Source organism: Equus asinus, chromosome 20 (assembly GCF_041296235.1).
Source record: "Equus asinus isolate D_3611 breed Donkey chromosome 20, EquAss-T2T_v2, whole genome shotgun sequence".
In the NCBI taxonomy this organism is placed as follows: Eukaryota; Metazoa; Chordata; class Mammalia; order Perissodactyla; family Equidae; genus Equus; species Equus asinus.
The window spans coordinates 55,569,142-55,590,890 of NC_091809.1; the positions used below are offsets into that span (position 1 = coordinate 55,569,142).

The 21,749-nt window shown below is 35.2% G+C and overlaps 1 protein-coding gene across 6 annotated transcripts in view; it reads left to right on the forward strand.

The window, feature by feature from the left end:
• Positions 1–21,749, forward strand: part of ALKBH8 (alkB homolog 8, tRNA methyltransferase) — a 52,521-nt gene that overhangs the window by 19,768 nt on the left and 11,004 nt on the right. For all 6 annotated transcript variants that reach the window (XM_044752700.2, XM_014860776.3, XM_014860777.3 and 3 more), the window contains 2 exons: positions 11,633–11,739; positions 21,063–21,214. In XM_044752700.2, the coding sequence (XP_044608635.1) occupies positions 11,633–11,739; positions 21,063–21,214 (259 nt within the window). The remainder of the gene's footprint in view (positions 1–11,632; positions 11,740–21,062; positions 21,215–21,749) is intronic.

The window sequence follows — 21,749 nt, forward strand, 5'->3', positions numbered from 1 at the left end:
AGGAAGGCTGGTTCCAAAAGTTTTAATTTGTTGGCTTAGCTCAGTGATTTCACCAAGGAGCCAAGATTTTTCCATCCCAAATGCTCACTGCTCCCTTACCTGAGGACTGGCTTAGGGAAATAGCCAACAAGGGGTCGTCGGATGCATCAGGACATGTGAGAATAATATACACCCTCTGAAGTAAAGTAGGCTTTTGCTTTTAAGTTACTCCTTCTCTGATAGGTTTGTCCTGCTGTAAAATACGTGGCTTTGGTTGGCCATGCATGTTTTGAGATATATCCTTGACATAAACCTCCTTGTGATAATGAACTAGTAATGTTGTTAGACAAATAATCAGTTCAGCAGTACCAAAGACTTGGTCAGTTAAGGGTGAAAATGACCATTTAATGTGCATCTACTTAAAGCCAGAACTAAACTTTTATTGTAAATAAAATAAACAATTTTTTTGATTAAGGTTTACTTGGAAAAATGAAACTAAAAATTATGAAGATAGTTAAAAAAATTTTTTTATTTAGCACCTTTAGATTATATTTCAACTATGTACTACCTTTTATTTATTTATTTTTTATTATTATCTTTTTTGAGGAAGATTAGCCCTGAGGTAACATCTGCTGCCAATCCTCCTCTTTTTGCTGAGGAAGATTGGCCCTGAGCTAACATCTGTGCTTGTCTTCCTCTACTTTATATGTGGGATGCCACCACAGCATGGCTTGATAAGTGGTGCTAAATCCGTGCCCGGGATCCAAACCGGTGAACCCCAGGCCGCCGAAGCAGAGCACGTGAACTTAACTACTATGCTACCAGGCTGGCCCCTGCACTAACTTTTAGAACAAAGAATGAGTCATATGAGCTTTGTTTTGGTATTATTTTTCTGATAAAAATGTGATAGTATGATAAAAATTCCTCTGGTTAACTTTTATAGTTTGGATATAAAGAGCCTTTTTTTTTCCAAAAAAATTATTGAAGTCTTATCAGTTTTTCCAAGAACCTCTCTTACTCCTTTGATATCCAAATTATTTCATTTTGAGGTGCCTATTGTGTATCATTGTTGTTTTCTTTTCTCTTCTTCAGTTGTGACATTCCTGACTCTGCCGGAGCTTCAAATGTTAGGTGGCTTTGCATGTGTTTTAAGTGGCTCTGCGGCATTTCTTTCATCAACTTCGGGAAGTCTGTCTTTTGCAAGAATTGTGGTTTCAGTTGTTTTGTATTTGCATTGCATTGGATAATATTTATAGGATCAAGATTCACTGAAAGCCTGACAAGGGGTTACTTCAGTGGGCAGAGATAGCTGCTGGTATTGAACAGAGAAATATTGGGGCAAATCCTAATTTTATAAGAAGTTGGTTCATCAGTAAATATTTCTTATTATGATGACTTCTGCAACTGAGTGACCTGGGTAATTGGGCGTTTGGTTCGTGAAGTGAACATTGACATTCAGCAGGCATCTGTTGAATGTCTGCTAGAGGGCTATATCTTCCGTGATATTACCTGTTCTCTCTCCAGGCTCATGCTTTCAGCAAATAGTTATTGAGTCCAGCTTGATATCCTGAAATAGAGTATTGAATAAAAATGTTTTGTGAAATGTCTTGAGCTGCCCACTTGTTCTATTGCCAGCTGAATGGTTTTGTAGCCCCCTTGGGTGTTTTTCAACCTGGTATCTGTGTAGTTTGCCCCAGAGATGTTCAGTTCTCATTTGTCAGGAATGACCCACCGGGGTACTTCTCTTAGGAGTTTATTGCTTTAACGGACAAATGTTTCATCATTTTCTGATCTTCAAACAAACTGGGGAAAAAATACCAAAGATATTTTCTTTACGGAGCTTAAAACAACATTCTGGACTCTGGGTATATTGACATCCTCTCCAACCTCAAATTCAGTCCTTAAATTTACATATATAAGCAATATTTACAGCCTCAGAAGCCAAACAGTTTCTTCTTCCCATTTTAATCTTGATTCAAGGCCCAAGACTTTGTTCTTATCTAAGAGTTCTTGGAATATTTACATTTTGGAAGTTCTGTCAAATGGATTGTTTGTACTGTGCAGTTCCTTTCTCCCTTCTCTCATCCTTTATAGCGCATTTATGATATTTTCCATCATCTCAGTAGTGCCCTCAGCATTAAAAGGATAGTAATAGGCCATCCTAGTGGGTGTGTATTTCTGCATTTGCGTGTGTGTGTGTGTGTTTGTGTTTGTGTGTTTGTATGTGTGTGCTTTGTATTCGTAGCCATGGTACTTCTGTCTGGCTGTGTATGTTGATGTAGATGTGGAAAGAGCATAACTCTCACATGGGATATTTAGTTGCATCATAGTACAACTAACATGGCATTAGGCCAAATCTTCATTTTTCTTTTAATCCAACCTGTCTCTAACATTCACAACTTCTGTGGACAAGTAGATCTGCTGGTTTGTGGGCTGGAAATAAATGCTATATCTTATTTGATCAAGTTCGTTTTTGTACATTGAAGTCTTTTTTCCCTTTTAAGCATTTTCTCTACCAACTTCTGTTCTGAAGCTCTCCTATTTCTGCATAATTTTCTTATCTTTCAAGATCTGTTGGAAGCCAAAATTCTCTTTTGTGTAAATTGGGCAAATGAGATTCTCCTGACAGTTCTTTAAGCGAACTCTTTATCTCCTTTAAATGGAGGAAGGTCTTCTTTATTGCTGCCCTTACAATAAGGATAATGGCAGAGAGATATGCCTATTTCAGCCAGCAATCTGCTAATAGAATCTGTTGCACAGTGTGACATCATAAAATAGAACATTTTGCTATATTTGGAGCCTTCAGGGTACTGATTCTTCTATCTTTGCAATGAGAATTTGTGCATTTACTTTGCAGCAAGACAGCAGCGTTGTATCACTCCAGGTATATTGTAACTAGAATAAAATTTGTCAACGAAGTGCAGAAAACTACAGTAGAAGCCCGTTCAGGAGATGTAGTTGGCACCAGTAGTTGGCTCTTAATTGAAAAGTCACTTAAGTTGGGGAATAATAATAATAAAAGATACATATATATTGCAAACATTTTATTTTAACTTACATATAAAATTCACTCACCAATATTTTGATGTAGGGCCTTTCTTTCTTTGAGAGTCCACAATCTGCCTTGTCTTCCAGTTTTCATTTCTTTAAAATGAAGCAAAAGCTTAAAGGCGTCTAATGAAACCATCTGAGTATAGAGTTTTATGTTTTAATGTTTTTTCCCCCCAAGATTTTATTATTGACTTATCACATCTGTTACAACAATTCTAATTTTGTTCACTTTCATTGACTTTTTTAATAACATTGAACTTCGTTTATATAGAGAAAAGCCTGTCTTTTCTTATTCTATTTTCACTGGTTTATGTAATATTTAATTAAATTAAATAATTGCTGGAACAAATGTAGCTGGCACAAAGAGGTTTGGGAACGCACAGCTGACTTGTTGAGCATATAGCTGAACTGCTGAGAACAGAAGTGCACGAACATGTTAGCTGCCTGTGATCAACAGACACGCAGGGCGTGAGTGTGCTTTACAGAAGAAATCAGGCACATTGGGTGGTGAAACGGATGTCTGTTAAAAGAGCTTTTATTTGTGTGACCAACATTGTCTCAGGCAATGTGGGAGATACAAAAATATTTTCAGGCTTAATTTTGTCCCCCCTCAGATTTTCAACCTAAATATTCAATTCTGTAAAAAACATTTCCTCTTTTCTAAATCAAAATTCGTTATCTTTTTCTTCAGCCATTTACCACCCACTGCTATTCTCGCATACAAAACAAAACAAAACAAAACAAAACAAACTTGCTCTTCCTGGGTTTCCTGTTGTGGTTAATTGTCCACTAATTGATCAATTTAGAACCTGGGAAATATTCTTGACATGTATTTTTAAGATTATGAATTTTGCCCTCGAGTACTAAGCAGTACTAACTGCATCCCATAGTGTTTTTTAAAAAACAGCTTTATAGAGGTGTAATTGTCATAGAGTAAATCGCACATATTTAAATAGACACTCATGAAAACTTCGCCACACTCAAGATAATGAGCATATCCCTCATCCCCAAAAGTTTCCTTGTCTCCCCTCTTCCTCAACACCTTAGATTACTTACTATTTTCTAGAGTTTTTTATACAGGAATCATACAATATATTTGCTGTGTGGCTTCTTTTACTCAACATAATTATTTGAGATTCATTCCAAGTCTAGCTTAATTGATATCTTTACTTTCTTGCTGGACAAGAGAAGAACTTTAGAACACTTTAACTCCATTACACCCTTCTAATTTATGTGCTGTTATTATTGTGTATTTCAATTTTCTTCAGTTTTTTAGATAGTTCTTTGATTTATACAGTCAGTGTTCATTTAGACATATTTAACCATTTTCTTTGCTCTTCTTTCTTGTATCTTACACATTCCATCTAGGATCATTTTTCTTTTGTATAATGTATAACCTTTAAATTTCCTTTAGTCCAGCTCTGCTGTTGGCCAACTCTGTTTTATTTTTGGTCAGCAAGTGTCTTTATTTCACCTTCATCCTTCAAGGATGTTTTCACTAGGTATAGAATTCAAGATTGGCAGTTATTTTCTTTCAGCATACTAAAGATTTCTTTTACCCTCTTCTGGCTTACATTATTGCCTTTGTTACCTTTGAAGGTGACCTTTGTTTATTTCTCTGGCTTCTTTTAAGATTTTTTTTTTAATCTTTCTTTCTTTTTTTTTTTTTTGGTGAGGGAGATTGGCCCTGTGCTAACACCTCTTGCCAGTCTTCCTCTTTTTTGATTTTTGTTTTCTCCCTGAAGCCCCAGTACATAGTTGTATATCCTAGTTGCAGGTCCTTCTAGTTCTTCTATGTGGGATGCTGCCTCAGCATGGCTTGATGAGCAGTGTATAGGTCTGTGCCCAGTGTCCGAACCAGTGAACCCCGGTTTGCCAAAGTGGAGCACGTGAACTTAACCACTATGCCACTGGGCTGGCCCCAAGTTTTTTTTCTTTATCTTTCATTTCCTCTAGTTTTATTTTGATGTGCCTGATTATTCTGTGTATTTTGGTAGGTTTGTTTATTCTGCTTGAGATTCATTGGGTTTCTTGAATCTATGGATTGGTTTTTTCCATCAATTTTGGAAAACTCTCAGCTATTATCTCTAGATTTTGGCCTCTGTTCCATTCTGTCTCTTTAGCTACCTTTTCTCTATGTCCTTTATTTCACTTAGCCTGTCTTCTGATTTTCTGTCTTTTGTCTCTCGTGCTTTACTCTAGTTTCTTCTGTCACTACATCTTTCTTCAACCATGTCTGATTTATTAAACTCATTCATCGATGGCCTAATTTCAGTCATGGTGTTTTTCTATTTTAGAATATCTGGTTTTTATTCAAATTTACAATGTCCTTTATTATTATTATTATTATTATTATTATTTCCATTTCAAGCTTAGCATTTATATCTTTGAACATGGTAAGCATGTTTGTTTTGTTGCCTGTATCTGATATTTGAATATCTGAGGTTCTTGTGGTTCGTTTCTGTTATCCCTGGTAGATTCTCTTCTTCCAGAGCAGATACTGTGATTTATTCTGATTCAGAATTCTGGAATGAAGGCTAGTTTTCTGTATTTATAGAAAGCTTACAGGCAGTTATGATATTTAGTTAGGATTTTGAACCATTGAGTTACAAAATACTGAAATGCTATATCGATATAGTATCAACTCCAAAGGCAGCAAGATTTCAGATTAATCTTTCAGACAAAGAATAAATAGAAATGAAATAATATAGGCCTCAATGACAGCTCTAATCATCAGTTAATTAAATAATCCAATTCAGTGCTAGAACCTGGAAAAGGTAAAGCCTGTGTGTATTGCTTCCAGATCCTTACGTGTTTACCCTGAGACTGGATTCAGCACTGGACAAGTCAGGAGACTTGGGTTCCAGATTATTCCTATTTGTAACTTTTAATGGACCATGGAGAAATCAGTTCATTTCTGTGCTGTCTGTCATAAATTGAAGTTGGCATATAATTCTTGAATTTTAATTGTCCTAGGGAGTTGATAAGCATTTAAAAATAATAATAGCAGCTACTGTTGCTTTCACTCTTATCACCAACACTACCATGACCATGATCATCACCACCAGGAGCCACCTATTCTTTTTTTTGGTGTATGTCTTGTAGTTGTTTTTTAAAAAAAATTTTTTGAGACATAATTGACATATAACATTGTATTAGTTTCGAGTATACAACATAATGATTTCATATATGTATATATTATGAAATGATCATCACAATAAGTCTAGTTAACATCTATCTCCACACATTGTTACAAATTTCTTTTTTTCCTTGTGATAAGAGATTTTAGGATCTCTCTTAGCGTATTTCATATATTCAATACAGTATTATTAACTATACTTACCATGCTGTATGTCACATCACCAGGACCATCTTGTTTTATAACTGGAAGTTTGTATCTATTGGCTACTTTCACCCATTTTGCCCGCCCTCCACCTGGCACCTTTGGCAACTGCCAGTCTCTTTTCTGTATTTATGAGTTCAGTTTTTTTTTTAGATTTCACATATAAGTCAGATCATATTGCGTTTGTCTTTTTCTGTCTAACTTATTTTATTTAGCTAATGCCCTCAAGGTCCATCCACGTTGTCACAAATGGCAGAATGTCCTTTTTTTTCCCCCTGAGGAAGATTTGCCCTAAGCTAATAACTGTTGCCAATCTTCCTCTTTTTTTGCTTGAGGAAGATTAGCCCTAAGCTAATATCTGTGGCAGTCTTCCTCTATTTTGTATACGGATCACTGCCACAGCATAGCTGATGAGTGGTGTAGGTCCACACCTGGAATCTGAACCCACGAACCTGTGCTGCTGAAGCAGAGCATGCTGAATTCAACCACTAGGCCAGGGGGCTGGCCCCAAGATGTCCTTCTTTTTATAGCTGAATAATATTCCACTGTGTGTTTGTGTGTATATCTATCTATCTATCTATCTATCTATCTATCACATTTTCTTTATCCTTTCATCCATCGATTGACACTTAGGTTGCTTCCATATCTTGGCTATTATAAATAATGCTGTTATGAACATGGGGGTGCAGATATCTTTTCAAGTTACTCTTTTCATTTCCTTCATATAAATATCCAGAAGGGGAATTGCTGGATCATATAGTAATTCTGTTTTTAAGTTTTTGAGGAACCTCCATACTGTTTTCCATAGTGGCTGCACCAATTTACACCACCAACAGTGCACAAGGGATCCATTTTCTCCACATCCTTGCCAAGACTTGTTATTTCTTGTCTTTTTGATGATAATGATTCTAAGAGGTGTTAGAATCATCACGATGAGATATCATCACGTAGCAACTACCTATTCTATACTAGGCCTGTAGTAGGTACAATAGTAAATGAGTTTTTCCTTATGTAGTGCAATCCAGGGCCTCAGGGTACTTCTGGATGTATTGTCTTTTGTAGAGAGACAGAAAACTCTGTTTTATTAAAAAAGTTCAGAGTTCTTCTTCTCCTCCACAATAGACTAATTCTCTCACAATGTGGTGGGATTCGATATTTGTAAATCCGAGGAAAGTATGTAAACGTACATTTTTGACATAGTTGTATTTCTTTGTAAATAGTTTGTAGCTTCATTCTTGTTCTTTGCAATTGTGTCTGTCTCCCTTTTCCCTTCTCTCCTTTTCCACTTGTCCGAACATGGTAGTCATGGCCATGATGAGGTATGTAGAATCACTTGTTTGCTATTTAAAATAAACAGCAAACTCTTAAATCATTTAGGTCAGTGAAAACGTTAGTGCAACTACAGAAGATTTATATTGGGCAGGCTATGGGAAACAGGTGGATTTCTCTGTATTCTGCTAAATTCTCAGCTATGGAATATTTTCTCGAGTTCAATGTAGTAAAATCTATCCTCTAAGCTTTCATCATTCTCTGTGAATCACACATCATTCTTCACATCAGATTTTCTCTTATCTGTATACTCTTCAGGGTTTCAAAAGGTTAATGATCTCAGCCTATTTCTAACCAATAAGGATCAGGATCAAGTTTGTCTTTTTTCTCAGAAGTGTTCCCAATGACAGGATACTCTTCATTTTCTCGTTTAGCCAACATGGAGATGTGTTTATTTCTTCATGTACTGTCTGTCACGAATCTTATCTTTACTTGAATCATAGAGTGATAGCTGTATCTGGGGTTTTCATTCTATTGTATTTTGACTGTGTAAAGGTTTTTATAAGATCAGAATGTCTAGGGTTTTTTGTTTGCTTGCTTTGAACTGAACATTATCCTCAGTCGTGCCCCATGAGCTTGCTGGGAGCTTGATCTTTATTGACTCTCCCATCTCAGAAGATAAAGAAAATAGGTAGAACCAAAAACAATAATCGGAAAAAGCTCCTGTGGAGCAAAGCTGTCACTTGGCAGAATGATTCAGCAGTTTTAGGGGAGCATTATTGGTTACGAGTCCTTAGTGAATTGTTTTAAAAATCTTGTTTTCATCTTTTCACAAGCGTTGTTTAGTTAAGATACAGATACTTTAAATAAAATGATATTGATGATACTTTATGATGGAATGTTTCAAGAAAAGTTATATTTTCATAGAAAATGTTCATTTAATTTTATAAATAAAATTTATTTCCTCAAATAGAAAAAAACTGTACTCTTACATTATATGCCTGTGAGATAATAGAAAATATATATACTGGTTTTTGCCCCTGGTTCCTGGCACAGAGCTCCTAAAACCCTTGTAATTTCCTAAGTGATAAGAGCATCTTTTGTTCTAATATTTGGTCTTTCACCCTGGTTCCTGACACACAGTTTCTAAATCCCTTAGAATTTCCTGGGTGATAGCAGTGTCTTTTGTTCTAATAAGATGACTCTTGGTGGGCTCCTGGCTGGGGGCTGGTCACTAGAAAGACCGAGTAATTATTAGAAGCTTCAAATTTTCAGTCCCACCTCCCCATTCTCCAGAGAGAGGAGAGGAGCTGGAAATGGAGTTAATAATTGATCTTGTCTATGTAGTGAAGCCTCCATAAAAATCCCACTAGTATGAAGTTTGCAGAGCTTTCAGGTTGGTGAACACTTGAGGTGCTGGGAGAGTGGCACGCCCAGAAAGGGCATGCAAGCTCCACGCCCTTTCCCACATATCTTGCGGTAATGCATATCTTCCATCTGGATGTTCATCTGTATCCTTTATTGTATCCTTTTATAATAAACTGGTAAACAGTAAGTAAAACTTTTCCTGAGTTGTGTGAGCCTCTATAGTAAATCAGTAGTGATCATTAATAATAATCAATTAATATTCCGTACATTTGCTAACATAATTCCTATAACATTTGGCTTATTTATCTATTTATTTATTTTTAAAGATTGGCACCTGGGCTAACAGCTGTTGCCAATCTTCCTTTTTTTTTCTTCCAAAGATTGGCACCTGGGCTAACAACTGTTGCCAATCTTTTTTATTTTTTTTTTCTGCTTTATCTCCCCAAACCCCCGCTGTATACAGTTGTATATCCTAGTTGCGCGTCCTTCTAGTTGTGGGATGTGGGACGGCACCTCAGTGTGGCCTGACGAGCGGTGCCATGTCCGCGCCCAGGATCTGAACCCTGGGCCGCTGCAGTGGAGCGCGCGAACTTAACCACTCGGCCATGGAGCCGCCCCTGGCTTATTTAGTAGTATATTTTTTTCCTTGAAACTTGGCTTGTATATTTTAGAACGAGTGTTTCCAAATTAATTAGTGTCGTGTTCATACTTCTTTTGTTAGTTCTAATCATTTGTTTAAACTGAAATTTCCCTATTTTAAGATCATTACTCTCTGTTGATAGGAGAGAATGTTTGAGTTTCACAAATATATCTGTGTTGTGTATTTGAAAACATGTTGAATATTAATTAGCCAGAAATTATAACCTCTAGCTGGGCAGAGAACATGTCTCATTCACCGTTGCAACCTTTGATGCCTCACGCAATGATTAATTAGTATTTGTCTGATGAATGAATTAGAGTTTAGTCTCTTGGAATATTTTCCCATCAGCAGTTTTCATCCAGATAGTTTTTATTCCTTTAAACCATAAGTGATTGTCTCTCATAAGATAATTAATAAATATGCACATTCTTTCCTATATGTGGATCTTAGTGTCTAGTCAGAAAATTGAAACCTGTCTGTATTAGTTTAAAAATGAGCCACAGTGGATTTTTTCTCCCCTTTCATCAACACTTTATTATTATTAAAAGTTACATACAGAAAAGTTGAAAAAATTGTTCAGGGAATAGCTGTATATCTACCACCTAGATTCTGTACTTAACATTTTGTTTGTTCTATCAAATATCTGTCCTTCTGTACATCCTCTGTCTATCTGTCCATCTTTTATTTATACATTTCAGAGAAGTTGCAGGTATCAGTACACTTCACCCCCAAAACTTCAGAATTCATCTACAGTGTTTATAAATAGAATGCTTTTGGAGTGTGACTATTTGAAATTATATGGGTTATTTGGAATGGTTAATTGCTGGAAAATTAAGTTCTATCATCTTACTTTATTTTCCATACTGAGATTGGAAGGGCAGATGAGAAAGGGAAAAAACCCAGCTTAGATCTGTATAATTCTTTATAGTTTACAAAGAATTTTCCTGTGCATTATCTAATTTGATCCATTATTACTGATAATAATAGTAGCTAACAGTTCCTGAAGGCTTGCTTTGTGCCAGGTGCTGTGCTAAGTTTACCTTTAATGGAAGTACTATACTAAATTCTGTTTATCCCACTGATAATTGGTTGTCATATTTATTTTTCAAATGGATTGATTTGTTCATTTAAAGAAATATCAGCCCTGTGACATGTCTCTTAAATTCACATTTGTCAGCTACTGCTATATTTAGACTGAAGTCTTTGGTATTTAGGTTCCTGAGGATAAAAATATTTTCTTGGTGTTGTGTCTTTATAGATTGCTATTCATAATAATATTTGAGCTAACTTAGGAAGAGTTGCTGAAAATGTTCCTGTGTTTTCTGATTATCTCTTATATCTCAGTTCCTAATATCTAAAATGTTGCATGACTTTAAAGGCAAAATGGATTCTACAAGAATCCGTATGTAATAGTTATTTCTTCTTGGATTATTAATAAATTATTAATGTTCTATGAATAATAATAGCTACTATCTTTTGTATTTACTATGTGGCAGATACTGTGATTTCTATCCATTATATATTTAATTCATCTAACAATCCTGTAAGAGTTGAGGAGACTAAGGCGCACAGCGGTTAAATGGCTTATCCTGGGTCACATGGCTAGTAAATGGAGAGCCAGGATATGAATGTTTCAGCTCCTAAGTCCTTGCATTTGCTCAGAACCCTAGTGTTTTGTGTAGTATTTATGATCCTCAGACCACCTGCATCATAATTTCCTGGGGTGATTGTTAGAAATGCAGATTCCTGAGCCTCGCCCTAGACCTGCTGAGACTCTCTATGCATGAAGTATGTTTTCTGGTCATTCAGTCCATTCTGATGTGCACTAAAGTTTGGGAACCACTGTGCTGTGCTGTTCTCTAAGCATTATCACGTTTTAATCCCTGTCAGCCTAGAAAGATAGTCAGAATCAATGAATTGTTCTTTTCCTTGGACTACATGACATTTTGGATCGATCTTTATGCTTTTGTCTTCATTTCAAGATTGTCATGGATTTTAAGCACCCAGATGGTGTCACTGTGCCAGTTATGTTGCCTCGTCGGAGTTTGCTGGTGATGACTGGAGAATCTAGATACCTTTGGACCCATGGGTATGTATTGAAATGACCTTGATGACGGGTGAGAGTTCTCATTCTTTTCTGCCTGAGCCGCCCGAACCATGCCCCATCCTGCACATTGAGGCTTCTGGGATTAAACTCCCAGGGACATCTCTGGCTTTTTCTTTCTTTTTTTTTTTTTTAGTATTAGCCTTTTATTTTGAAAATAATTTAAATTTGAAGACAAGTTACAAGCATAGTACAGTGAACTCCCTTCACCTTTCACCTAGATTTACCAGTTGTGAGCATTTTGCCTGTGCTTATTTCTTTCTCACATGTTACTGTCATTATTATTATTGCTGAGTCATTTGAGAGTAAGTTGCAGACTACCATCTCTCTTTACCCCTTACTTGCTTCATTGCATATTTCCTAAGATCAAGGACATTCTCCGTATAAGGAGTTGGCAAACTGCGGCTCCTGGCTAAATTCAGCCCTTAGCCTATTTTTATACAGTTCTTGAGCTAAAAACGGTTTTACAGTTTTAAATGGTTGTAAAGAATAAAAATAAAAACAACAAAAAATATGTGACAGAGACTGTATGTGGCCCTCTATGCTTAAAATATTTACTGTCTGGTCCTGTTACAGAAAAAGTTTGCCAACCCCTGTTCTATGAAACTGCAGTGCAATCCTCAAATTCAGGAAATTCAACATTGAGAAAATACTCTGATCATACTCTTACTCAATCCAGCTACAGATTTTGCTAGTTGAACTTCATAGTACTGTCAACGAAAAACCAGAGCCTGACAGTATAAAGCAGCAAAGCCAGATTTTACTCAGGAACTGTTGCAATAGGGGAAAGAGACCTCAGTATTGAACTGGGCTCAATTTCAGATACAACAAGGAAAAGTGGGGATTTATAGCCAAGGAGCCTGGGGTTGGGGGTGGGGCAGTGTTGGTGGATGGAAAATTACTAAGAGGAAACATCAGTCGTGAGCGGGGGATCTGGCTAAACCTACTACAGGATTCTTGTTGAAGGCAGACCAGGGTGATCAGACATCACCTGGGGGATAGTGGTGGATGAGGAATTTGGCCAGATATCAAGGATGATCAGATATCAAGGGTGGGACTTCTGGCTCAACTGATTTAGCAGGATTCTTGCTAAAACTGGGTTCTTGGAGGACATGCCCAAGGATGGGGCCTCGCTGGGCTTGGAGGAGCCTGACTAAAGTTTGGTCAAGGAGAGAATCTTTGTCAGGATGTCACGGTAAGTTTTCCCTCTGATCTAGAATTTGGTCCGTGATCCTGCATTACATTTAATTGTCAGTTCTCTTTAGTCTTCTTAAATGTGAATCAATTCCTCAACTTTTCTCTGTCTTTCATGATATTGACACTTTTAAGGAGACCAGTTGTTTTATAGACTGTCCCTCAATTTGAGTTTGTTTGATTGAATCTAATCTGAAAGAAATGGATTATACATTTTTATAGGAATTCATCTTTAGCCTTTTGAGAAGGGAGCCACACACTGCTAAAATTTGCATATGTTGTCACTTAAAATATTGCTGAGTTCTGTAATTAATACTATCCTGCCTGGAAGTTTTAGCTGACAGATTTTTATAAGAAGTCAAGGAAATGAATGTGTAAATGAATTTGTAACCTGTCCTGAATGTGAGCCATAAAAACAGATGGCCAGATTTTGTACACTGAAGCTTAAATTTGCCTGATTTTTTTTTTATGGCCATTTAAAATATTTCACTTACCGTACATGAAAATGATGATGTGATCCAATGGTTTGAAGTATTCCTGGAATTTTGAGAATATTCATTTTCTTTTTTTAGAAGCATTTTTACTATCAGTGATGTTTAAACTTAAGAGTACTGGTATTACAGCAAATACAAAATAAAACATTACTTTTCATAGGCCTATGTTATGAAAATATTTTAATCTGTTCTGGGTAATGGTACAGATTAATTCTCCTAAATATTTTTGATCACATTATTCTCTTATTTAAAGCATATTGTGCTGTTAAATGTTAAGAGTCATGTCTCTGGAAGATTGAATGGCAGGTAATATTTATTTTTAAATTTTTCTCTAGAATCAAAATTCTTTACAAAAATTTCAGGGAAGAAAACCTCAGTATTATTTTTTAAAGGTTTCCATTAATATCCATTGCCTGTAATGTGATTTTGTGTGTGTATTAGGAGAGAGAAAAAAGGATAGTGGGGAGGGGTGGGACACAGAGAGAGGAACAGAGACAGACTGGCCAAACAAATGGTATACCGAATATTGAGATGTTCATCAGGATCTCTGGGTGGAAGGGAGAATAGATTGAAAAAGCATGTTTAATACACTTAAAAATGTATATAAACTACAGGAAATAAACCTTGATAAAAAATATTTTGATATCTGTGCTAAATTAAAAAAGCACTAGAAAGCATTGTTAAGGGATATGAATTGAAGAAAGTTGATTAACACAGCCTTATAATATTAATTCTAACTACTTTTAATTTGATCTAGTTCAAGTTTACTATTCTAGCCACCACGCCCTAAATCAAAGGTGGCAAACTAGCAGCACATGGGTTAAATACCGCAGTTAGGCTGTTTGGCTGGGGCAGTGGTGGTCCATGTGGTAGCATTTTTTCTTTTTTAATTGCCTACATATAAAAATGAGAAGGTTTCGTATAAAAATCTCAATTTTCGGCTTCTTTTGAAAATTGAGAAGATCTGACAACACTGGGCCCGGTATCACTTGGCAGCAGTGGCTGAGACTGTCAATAGTCTTGCTTAGATGAAGCCTACATTTTCAAGTTCTCTACAGTTCCTACCACTTTCTGTGACCCCCTGAACTAAGGCTCAGTATCATTTGTTGTTTGTCATTGTGCTTGCACTATTGTTTTTATCTTATAACAGAGTTAACTGAACATTTAATATTTCTTCAACTCATGTTTGTATTAAAAGTAGGAAATGGTGGGCTGGCCCGGTGGTGTAGTGTGTAAGTTTGCGTGCTTTGCTTCAGTGACTTGGGTTTCGTGGGTTGGATCCCAGGCGTGGACCTACCACTTGTCCAAGCTGTGCCATGGCAGCGTCCCACGTACAAAATAGAGGAAGATTGGCACAGATGTTAGCTCAGGGCCAATCTTCTTCACACACACACACAAAAGAGTAGGAAATGGAAAGCTAGAATGAGCGAGAATGTGTGTTTTAAGAAAAATGGAAGAGAACACTTTTTTTGAAATGAAGATTATTCCCATGTGTTTAGTGGCAAACAATATGTTTCTAAACAAATCCACCTGCTTCACTCCTTTATGTTATTTGACTGTCCTTGGGAGGCATTAGTTCATGAGTTTATGTGAATTCTTCTTTTAAATTATTTTTGGAGCATTTCCTTTGTGCCAGGCATTGTTCTAAAAGCTTTACTATATGTTAAGTCATGTAACTCACACAGTCAGAGTGGAAAGTTTGTTCCATCGTTTTGTCTCCATTTTTAAGGGAAACTGGAGCATAATGAGGCTATATAGTTTGTTCAAAGTCACAAAACCAGTAAGTGCAGAGCCAAGATCAGAAACCAGCAGTCTGGGTTCAGGATCTCTGCTCTTAACTGTAATGTAGCTAAACTTGTTTGCTCCCTTTCCTCTGAGTTTATACTTTGCCTTCTAGCCTTCACACTTTTGGCAACTCTTAATGCAGTAAATTTCCTTTTCCTTTCCATTTGCTTTGTTTTTAAGATACAGCTCAACTTTTACGTCCTTTATAATAAATTCATAAATTTTTCCGACTACATTAGTCTCAAATAATTTCTCCCTTAACTCCTAATGACTGTATTGTCTCCTGCTATCTTGTGATGTCTTTTCCATTGTGTTGAACTATTATTTAAATCTATAAAAATATTTTTATATTTTTATTTAATGTTTTCCCGACTAGATTATAATTTGAGTGCAGGGGGAAAAAAAGATGTTCAGAGATGTTTAAGGAATTCATTGTTCTTGACAGATATATTACCTATTCCTAAAAATCTGAGATTGATGCCAAAAGCAGTTAAGTACAGCTTGACCTTTGCCTAAAATTTAACTCTAGGCAAGTGAAGTAACTGACTTGAAAGAGCCGTAATAGAGAACTGCTTATTCCCCAAGAGAGAAATTTGTTTGCTACTAAGAGTTTCAAGAGACTCATTGTTCTAAAATATCTTGACTTTGTTTGACACCACAGTTTTAATGTTTTCAGCTATCAGAGTAACAATCATATAAATTCAGGCAATGATTGCTTAATTGCCTTTAGCACAAGCTCTTTGAAAAGAGCCATTCTCGCAACTTATTTTATGAGGCTGGCATTACCCTGACACCAAAACACGTCAAGGACATTACAACAAAAGAAAATTACAGACCAGTATCTCTCAGAGATGAAAAAAACTCCTTAGGAAAATATTAGAAAATCCAATCCTACAGTATATGAAAAAGAGAATACATGATGGTTGAGTGGAGTTTATCCCAGGATTGCAAGAATGGTTTAACATTTGGAAACCAAAGAATGTAATTCACCACATTAAAAGAATAAAGGAGAAAAAAATATATATAATCATCTTTGATGCAGAAAATGTATTTGACAGACTTCAGCATCCATTCATGATAAAAACTAAAAATTGGGAAACTAGGACAAGAAGGAAACTTCTTCAGTCTGGTAAAGGACATCTATGAAAAATACACAGATAACATCCTACTTACTGGTGGAATATTGAATGCTTTTTCCTAAGATGTTGAACAAAGCAGGGATGTCTGCTCTCATCTCTTCTATTTAATATTATATTGGATGTCTTAGCCAGTATAATAAGTCAAGAAAAGAAATAAAAATCACACAGTTTTGAAAAGAAGAAATCAAACTCAATATGTGTAAATTACATGATTGTGGCTATGGAAAATCCTGGGGAATTTATGAACAAGTACTAGAACTAATAATTGAATATAGCAAAGTTGTAGCATACAAGGTCAATATTCAAAAATTAATCTTTGGCAAATGAAATAAAATGCTTTTTAAAATAGCGTCAAGACCTGCAAAATACTTCTTTTCAGTACTCTGAATTAATTAGTTAATTATGGTGTGGTTTAAAAAGCTATCAACCTGGGAATTCGGATTTATTTTTTTTAATTGAAGTATAATTGACGTATCATATTAGTTTCAGGTGTACAACATAGTGATTCTATATATGTTTATTTTGCAAAGTGATCATCACAGTAAGTCTGGTTAACAACCATCATCACACATAGTTACAAATGTTTTTTTCTTGTGATGAGAACTTTTAAGGTTTACTCTCTTAGCAACTTTCAAATATACAATACGGTATTATTAACTATAGTCACCGTGCTGTCCATTACATCCCTAGGACTTATTTATTTTATAACTGAAAGTTTGTACCTTTTGACCACCTTCACCCATTTTGCCTCCCCCGCTGCCCACTCATTCCCCATGTCTGGCTACCACCAACCTGTTCTATCTATAAGTTCAAGCTTTTTTTGTTTGTTTTTTTTGTTTTTTAGATTCCACATATAAGTGAGATCATATGGTATTTATCTTTCTCTGTCTGACTTTTTCTCTTAGCATAATGCCCTCAGGGTACATTTTGCATGTTTTTGCAAATGACGGGATTTCTTTCTTTTTTATGGCTGAATAATATTCTAGTGTGTGCACACACACATACACACACACACACACACACACCCCACACACCCACATTTTCTTTATCCATTCATCCATTGATGGGCACTTAAGTTGTTTCCATATATTGGCTATTGTAAATAATGCTGCTGTGAACATGGGGTGCAGATATCTTTTCGAGTTAGTGTTTTTATTTCCTTTGGATAAATACCCAGAAGTGGAATTTCTGGGTGATAGGTAGTTCTATTTTTAATTTTTTGAGGAATCTCTATAGTATTTTCCATAGTAGCTGCACCAATTTACTTTCCTATCAGTAGTGCACGAGGGTTCTCTTATCTCCACATCCTCACCGACACTTGTTATTTCTTTTTGATAATAGCCATTCTAACAGGTGTGAAGTGATACCTCATTGTGGTTTTGATTTGCATTTCCCTCATGATAGTGATATTGAGCACCTTTTCATGTATCTGTTGGCCATCTATCTCTGTGTCTTCTTTGGAAAAATGTCTGCTCAGATCCTCTGCCGACTTTTTAATTGGACTCTTTGAATTTACTATTGAGTTATATGAGTTCTTTATGTATTTTGGATCTTAACTTCTTATCAGATATATGGTTTGCAAATATTTTCTCCCATTAAGTAGGTTGCCTTTTCATTTTGTTGATGGTTTCCTTTGTTGTGTAGAAGTTTTTTAGTGTGATGTGGTCCCATTTGTTTATTTTTGCTTTTGTTGCCTTTGGGGAATTCTAATTCTAACAACAGATTGAGTGAAACAGTATAACAATGACAAAATGAAAATTAAGAATTGAATTACATTACATTTTTTCATTATAGGATCAAATTCATTTTAATTATATGGTTGACTTTCATCTTTTCTAGATGTGTAGAAAAAACTTATCTGGCTTTTAATAAAGAGATATCAACAACTTAAATATAAAATTATGCTTTTTTATAATTTACTGAAATCTTTCAGGCTTAGCACATCTCTGTGAATATGAAATCCACTTCTTTAGAGAGAAGCTCTTGCTAGAGTAAATCAAGCAGAAAACTTGGCCTCAGAAGATTTAAGTCTTAGGAATAAATTTAACAAGAGATATACAACACATATTCACTGAAAATAATGAAATATTGCTAAGAGAAATTAAAGATGACCAAAATAAATGAAGAGATAGAGATGCCATGATCATGGAGGAAACAGTATTATTAGGATGTCAGTTATCCTCAAATTGATCTATGGATTCACTGTAATTCCAAGCAGAATCTTAAAAGATTTGTTTTTAGAAATTGATATGCAGATTCCATGATTTATGAGAAAATATGAAAGATCTAGAATAATCAAAACAATCTTGAAACAAAAGAACAGTGTTAGAGAATTTATTCTGCCTGATTTTTAAGACTTAAAAGTTACGTAATCAAAAAAGTGTAGTATTGGCATACAGATAGACAAATAGACAAGTGGGACAGAATATATCCACACATATGAGGTCAGCTGATTTTTGACAAAGATACTTCAATGTGGAATTCAATGCAATTCAATGTGGAAAGGAAATTTTTCAACAGATGGTGATGGAAAATTGGATATCCATGTAGAAATAAAATTAACCTTGATCTACCTCACACCATTCACAAAAATTAATATGAGATAGATCATAGATTTAAATGTAAAAGCAAGAACTATAAGACGTCTGTAAGAAAATACAAGAGGATATTTTTGCAACCTTGGTGTAGGCAGTTTTTATAGAAAGACTTCAGAACACAGTATACGAGGGAAAAAAGACAAATTAACTTGATCAAAATTAAAAACTTCTGCTCATCAAAAGATACCATTAAGAAAATGAAAAGACAAGCCACACGTAGGGAGAAAATATCCACAATGCATACATATATCTAACAAAGGATTAGGCAAAAGCTTTGAACAGATCCTTCACCAAGAAAAGGATCTATGAATGACTAATAAGCACATGAAAAGATGTACAACATCGTTAGTCATCAGAGAAATGCAAATTAAAACCACAATTTCATACCACTTTCCACTCACTAAAATGGTTAAAATTAAAAACTTTGACAATACCAAGTGTTGAGGAGAATGCCATGCAGCCTGGAACTCCCAATATACTGTGGTGGGAGTGTAAAATTGTGTACTCACCTTGGAAAACTGGTTATTTCTTACCCTATGACCCACCAATTTCACTCCTGGGTATTTATCCAAGAGTAATAAATGTATATATATATCTAAAAAAGATATGTATAAAAATGTTCACAGAAGCCTTATTTGTAATAGTCCCAAAGTGGGAACACCAAAATGTCTATCAACAGGAGATTTTGAGTAAATAAATTATGGTATGTTCATACAATGAAATATTACTCAGTGATAAAAGGGCAGTGAACTACACGGATGAATCTGAAAACCATTATGTTTAATGGATAAAGCCTGATACAAAATAGTGCTAACAGTATATGAAGTTCAAAAACAGGCAAAACCATACTGATAGAAATCAAAACAGTGGTTGCTTCAAGGTGGGTAAAGATTGACTGGAAGGGAGCACGGGGGAATTTCCTTGGTTGATGGAAATGTTCTATATCTTGTTTGAGGTGGTGGTTACGTGGGTGTATACATTTGTCAGAACTCATTGAATTGTACGCTTAAGATCTGTGCATTTTCATTCTGCTTCAGTGGCCTGGGGTTCTCCAGTTTGGATCCTGAGTGCGGACCTATGCACTGCTTATAAAGCCATGCTGTGGTAGGCGTCCCGCACATAAAGTAGAGGAAGATGGGCACGGGTGTTAGCTCAGGGCCAGTCTTCCTCAGAACAAAGAGGAGGATTGGTGGCAGATGTTAACTCAGGGCTAATCTTCTTCTTCTATTGTTTTCTAATGTTGATGTCCTTGCTCCTCAACTAGATTTTTCTAATTGAAAAAGTTGTATTGGAAACTCCAATTATAATTATGTATTTGTCTATTTCTCCTGTTAGATTTTTTCACTTTTTGCTCTATACATTTTGAGGCTGTGTTATTATTCAGGTCCATACAAATATATATAGAGTTTTTCCATCTTTCTGTTGGATTGACTCTGTTATCATTATGAAATTTTATGAATTTTTATCTCTAGTAATAATTATTGCCTTAAAGTCAGCTTTGTCTGATTAGTATTACCTATACCACTTTTCCTTTGGTTTTGCTTGGTATATGCAAAATACTTGTTTTTTATATATCTTTTTTTCCTATCTTTTTATTTTCAATCATTTTCCATTCTTATATTTAAGGTGTGTTTCTTGTAATCAACATATGGTTGGATTTTATTATTTTATCCCATCTAACAATCTTTGTTCTTTAATGGGATTTTCTTTAGTCCTTTTACATTTAACATAATTAATGATATTGGATTTAATTTTAAATGTAATCTATTTGTTTCTTCTTTGCCCCATCTGTTCCTTGTTGGATTTTTTTCTCCTTTTTGGAATTGGTATTAATTAAATATTTGTTATTATTCAACTTTTCTCCCTTGAATAATTTGTTAGTTGTACATTCTTTTAATATGATTACCCTGAAGATAACTTCCTTAAAGGCAGACACTTCTATTTCTTTGTTTTTCTGCAATGCACAATAATTCAGAGAATCCAATGGATGTTTGCAATAAATTCTTCTAGATTTGTTTTATTCCGTTAATATTTTTAAAGAACTTGAAATATTTTTATGAATACAGTGTTAAATAAATTATTTTGACTGTTGTTTTTAGAATCACACCCAGAAAATTTGATACTGTGCAAGCATCCAAGAGTCACAAAAGTGGAATTATCACCAGTGATGTTGGAGACTTAACTTTAAGCAAGAGGGGAATACGGACTTCATTTACATTTAGGAAAGTGAGGCAAACACCTTGTAACTGTAGTAAGTATACGATTTTGTTTTTACCATAAAATGGAGTAAGTCTGGTATGAAAATCTATTAAAGTTCCATCGAACCAAGGAGAGCTTTGTCTTAACTTCTCTAATGGCATTTGCAATATTCTGCCTTATGTTGTACTTACATATAATTTTCTTATATTTCTTGAAGTACCACATCTTATTCATCTTTATTTTCCCCAAACATAGTACTTGAGTGTAGTTAAATGCCAAATAAATATTTTATTTATTAAAGTCACAGTTGAATGTTACTGTTATAGGATATTAAAATATTCCTTGTACAAAAATAGGTTTTGTTGGGAACAGCTTATCAGGTTTCTAAATTATTTCTCATTAACCCAACAGGGAAGTTGGAGGTGATGAGTTGTTCTATAGTAAGTAGATAACTCTGGGGAGATAAACAGTGGTTTATGTTTTAGCCAATTGGGAAACCTAGAAAGGAATAAAAGAAGTGCTCAAAAACTTGTCAAGAGGATGCTATTTTGAATTATCTGTACAAGTACATCATGACCTGTATATCT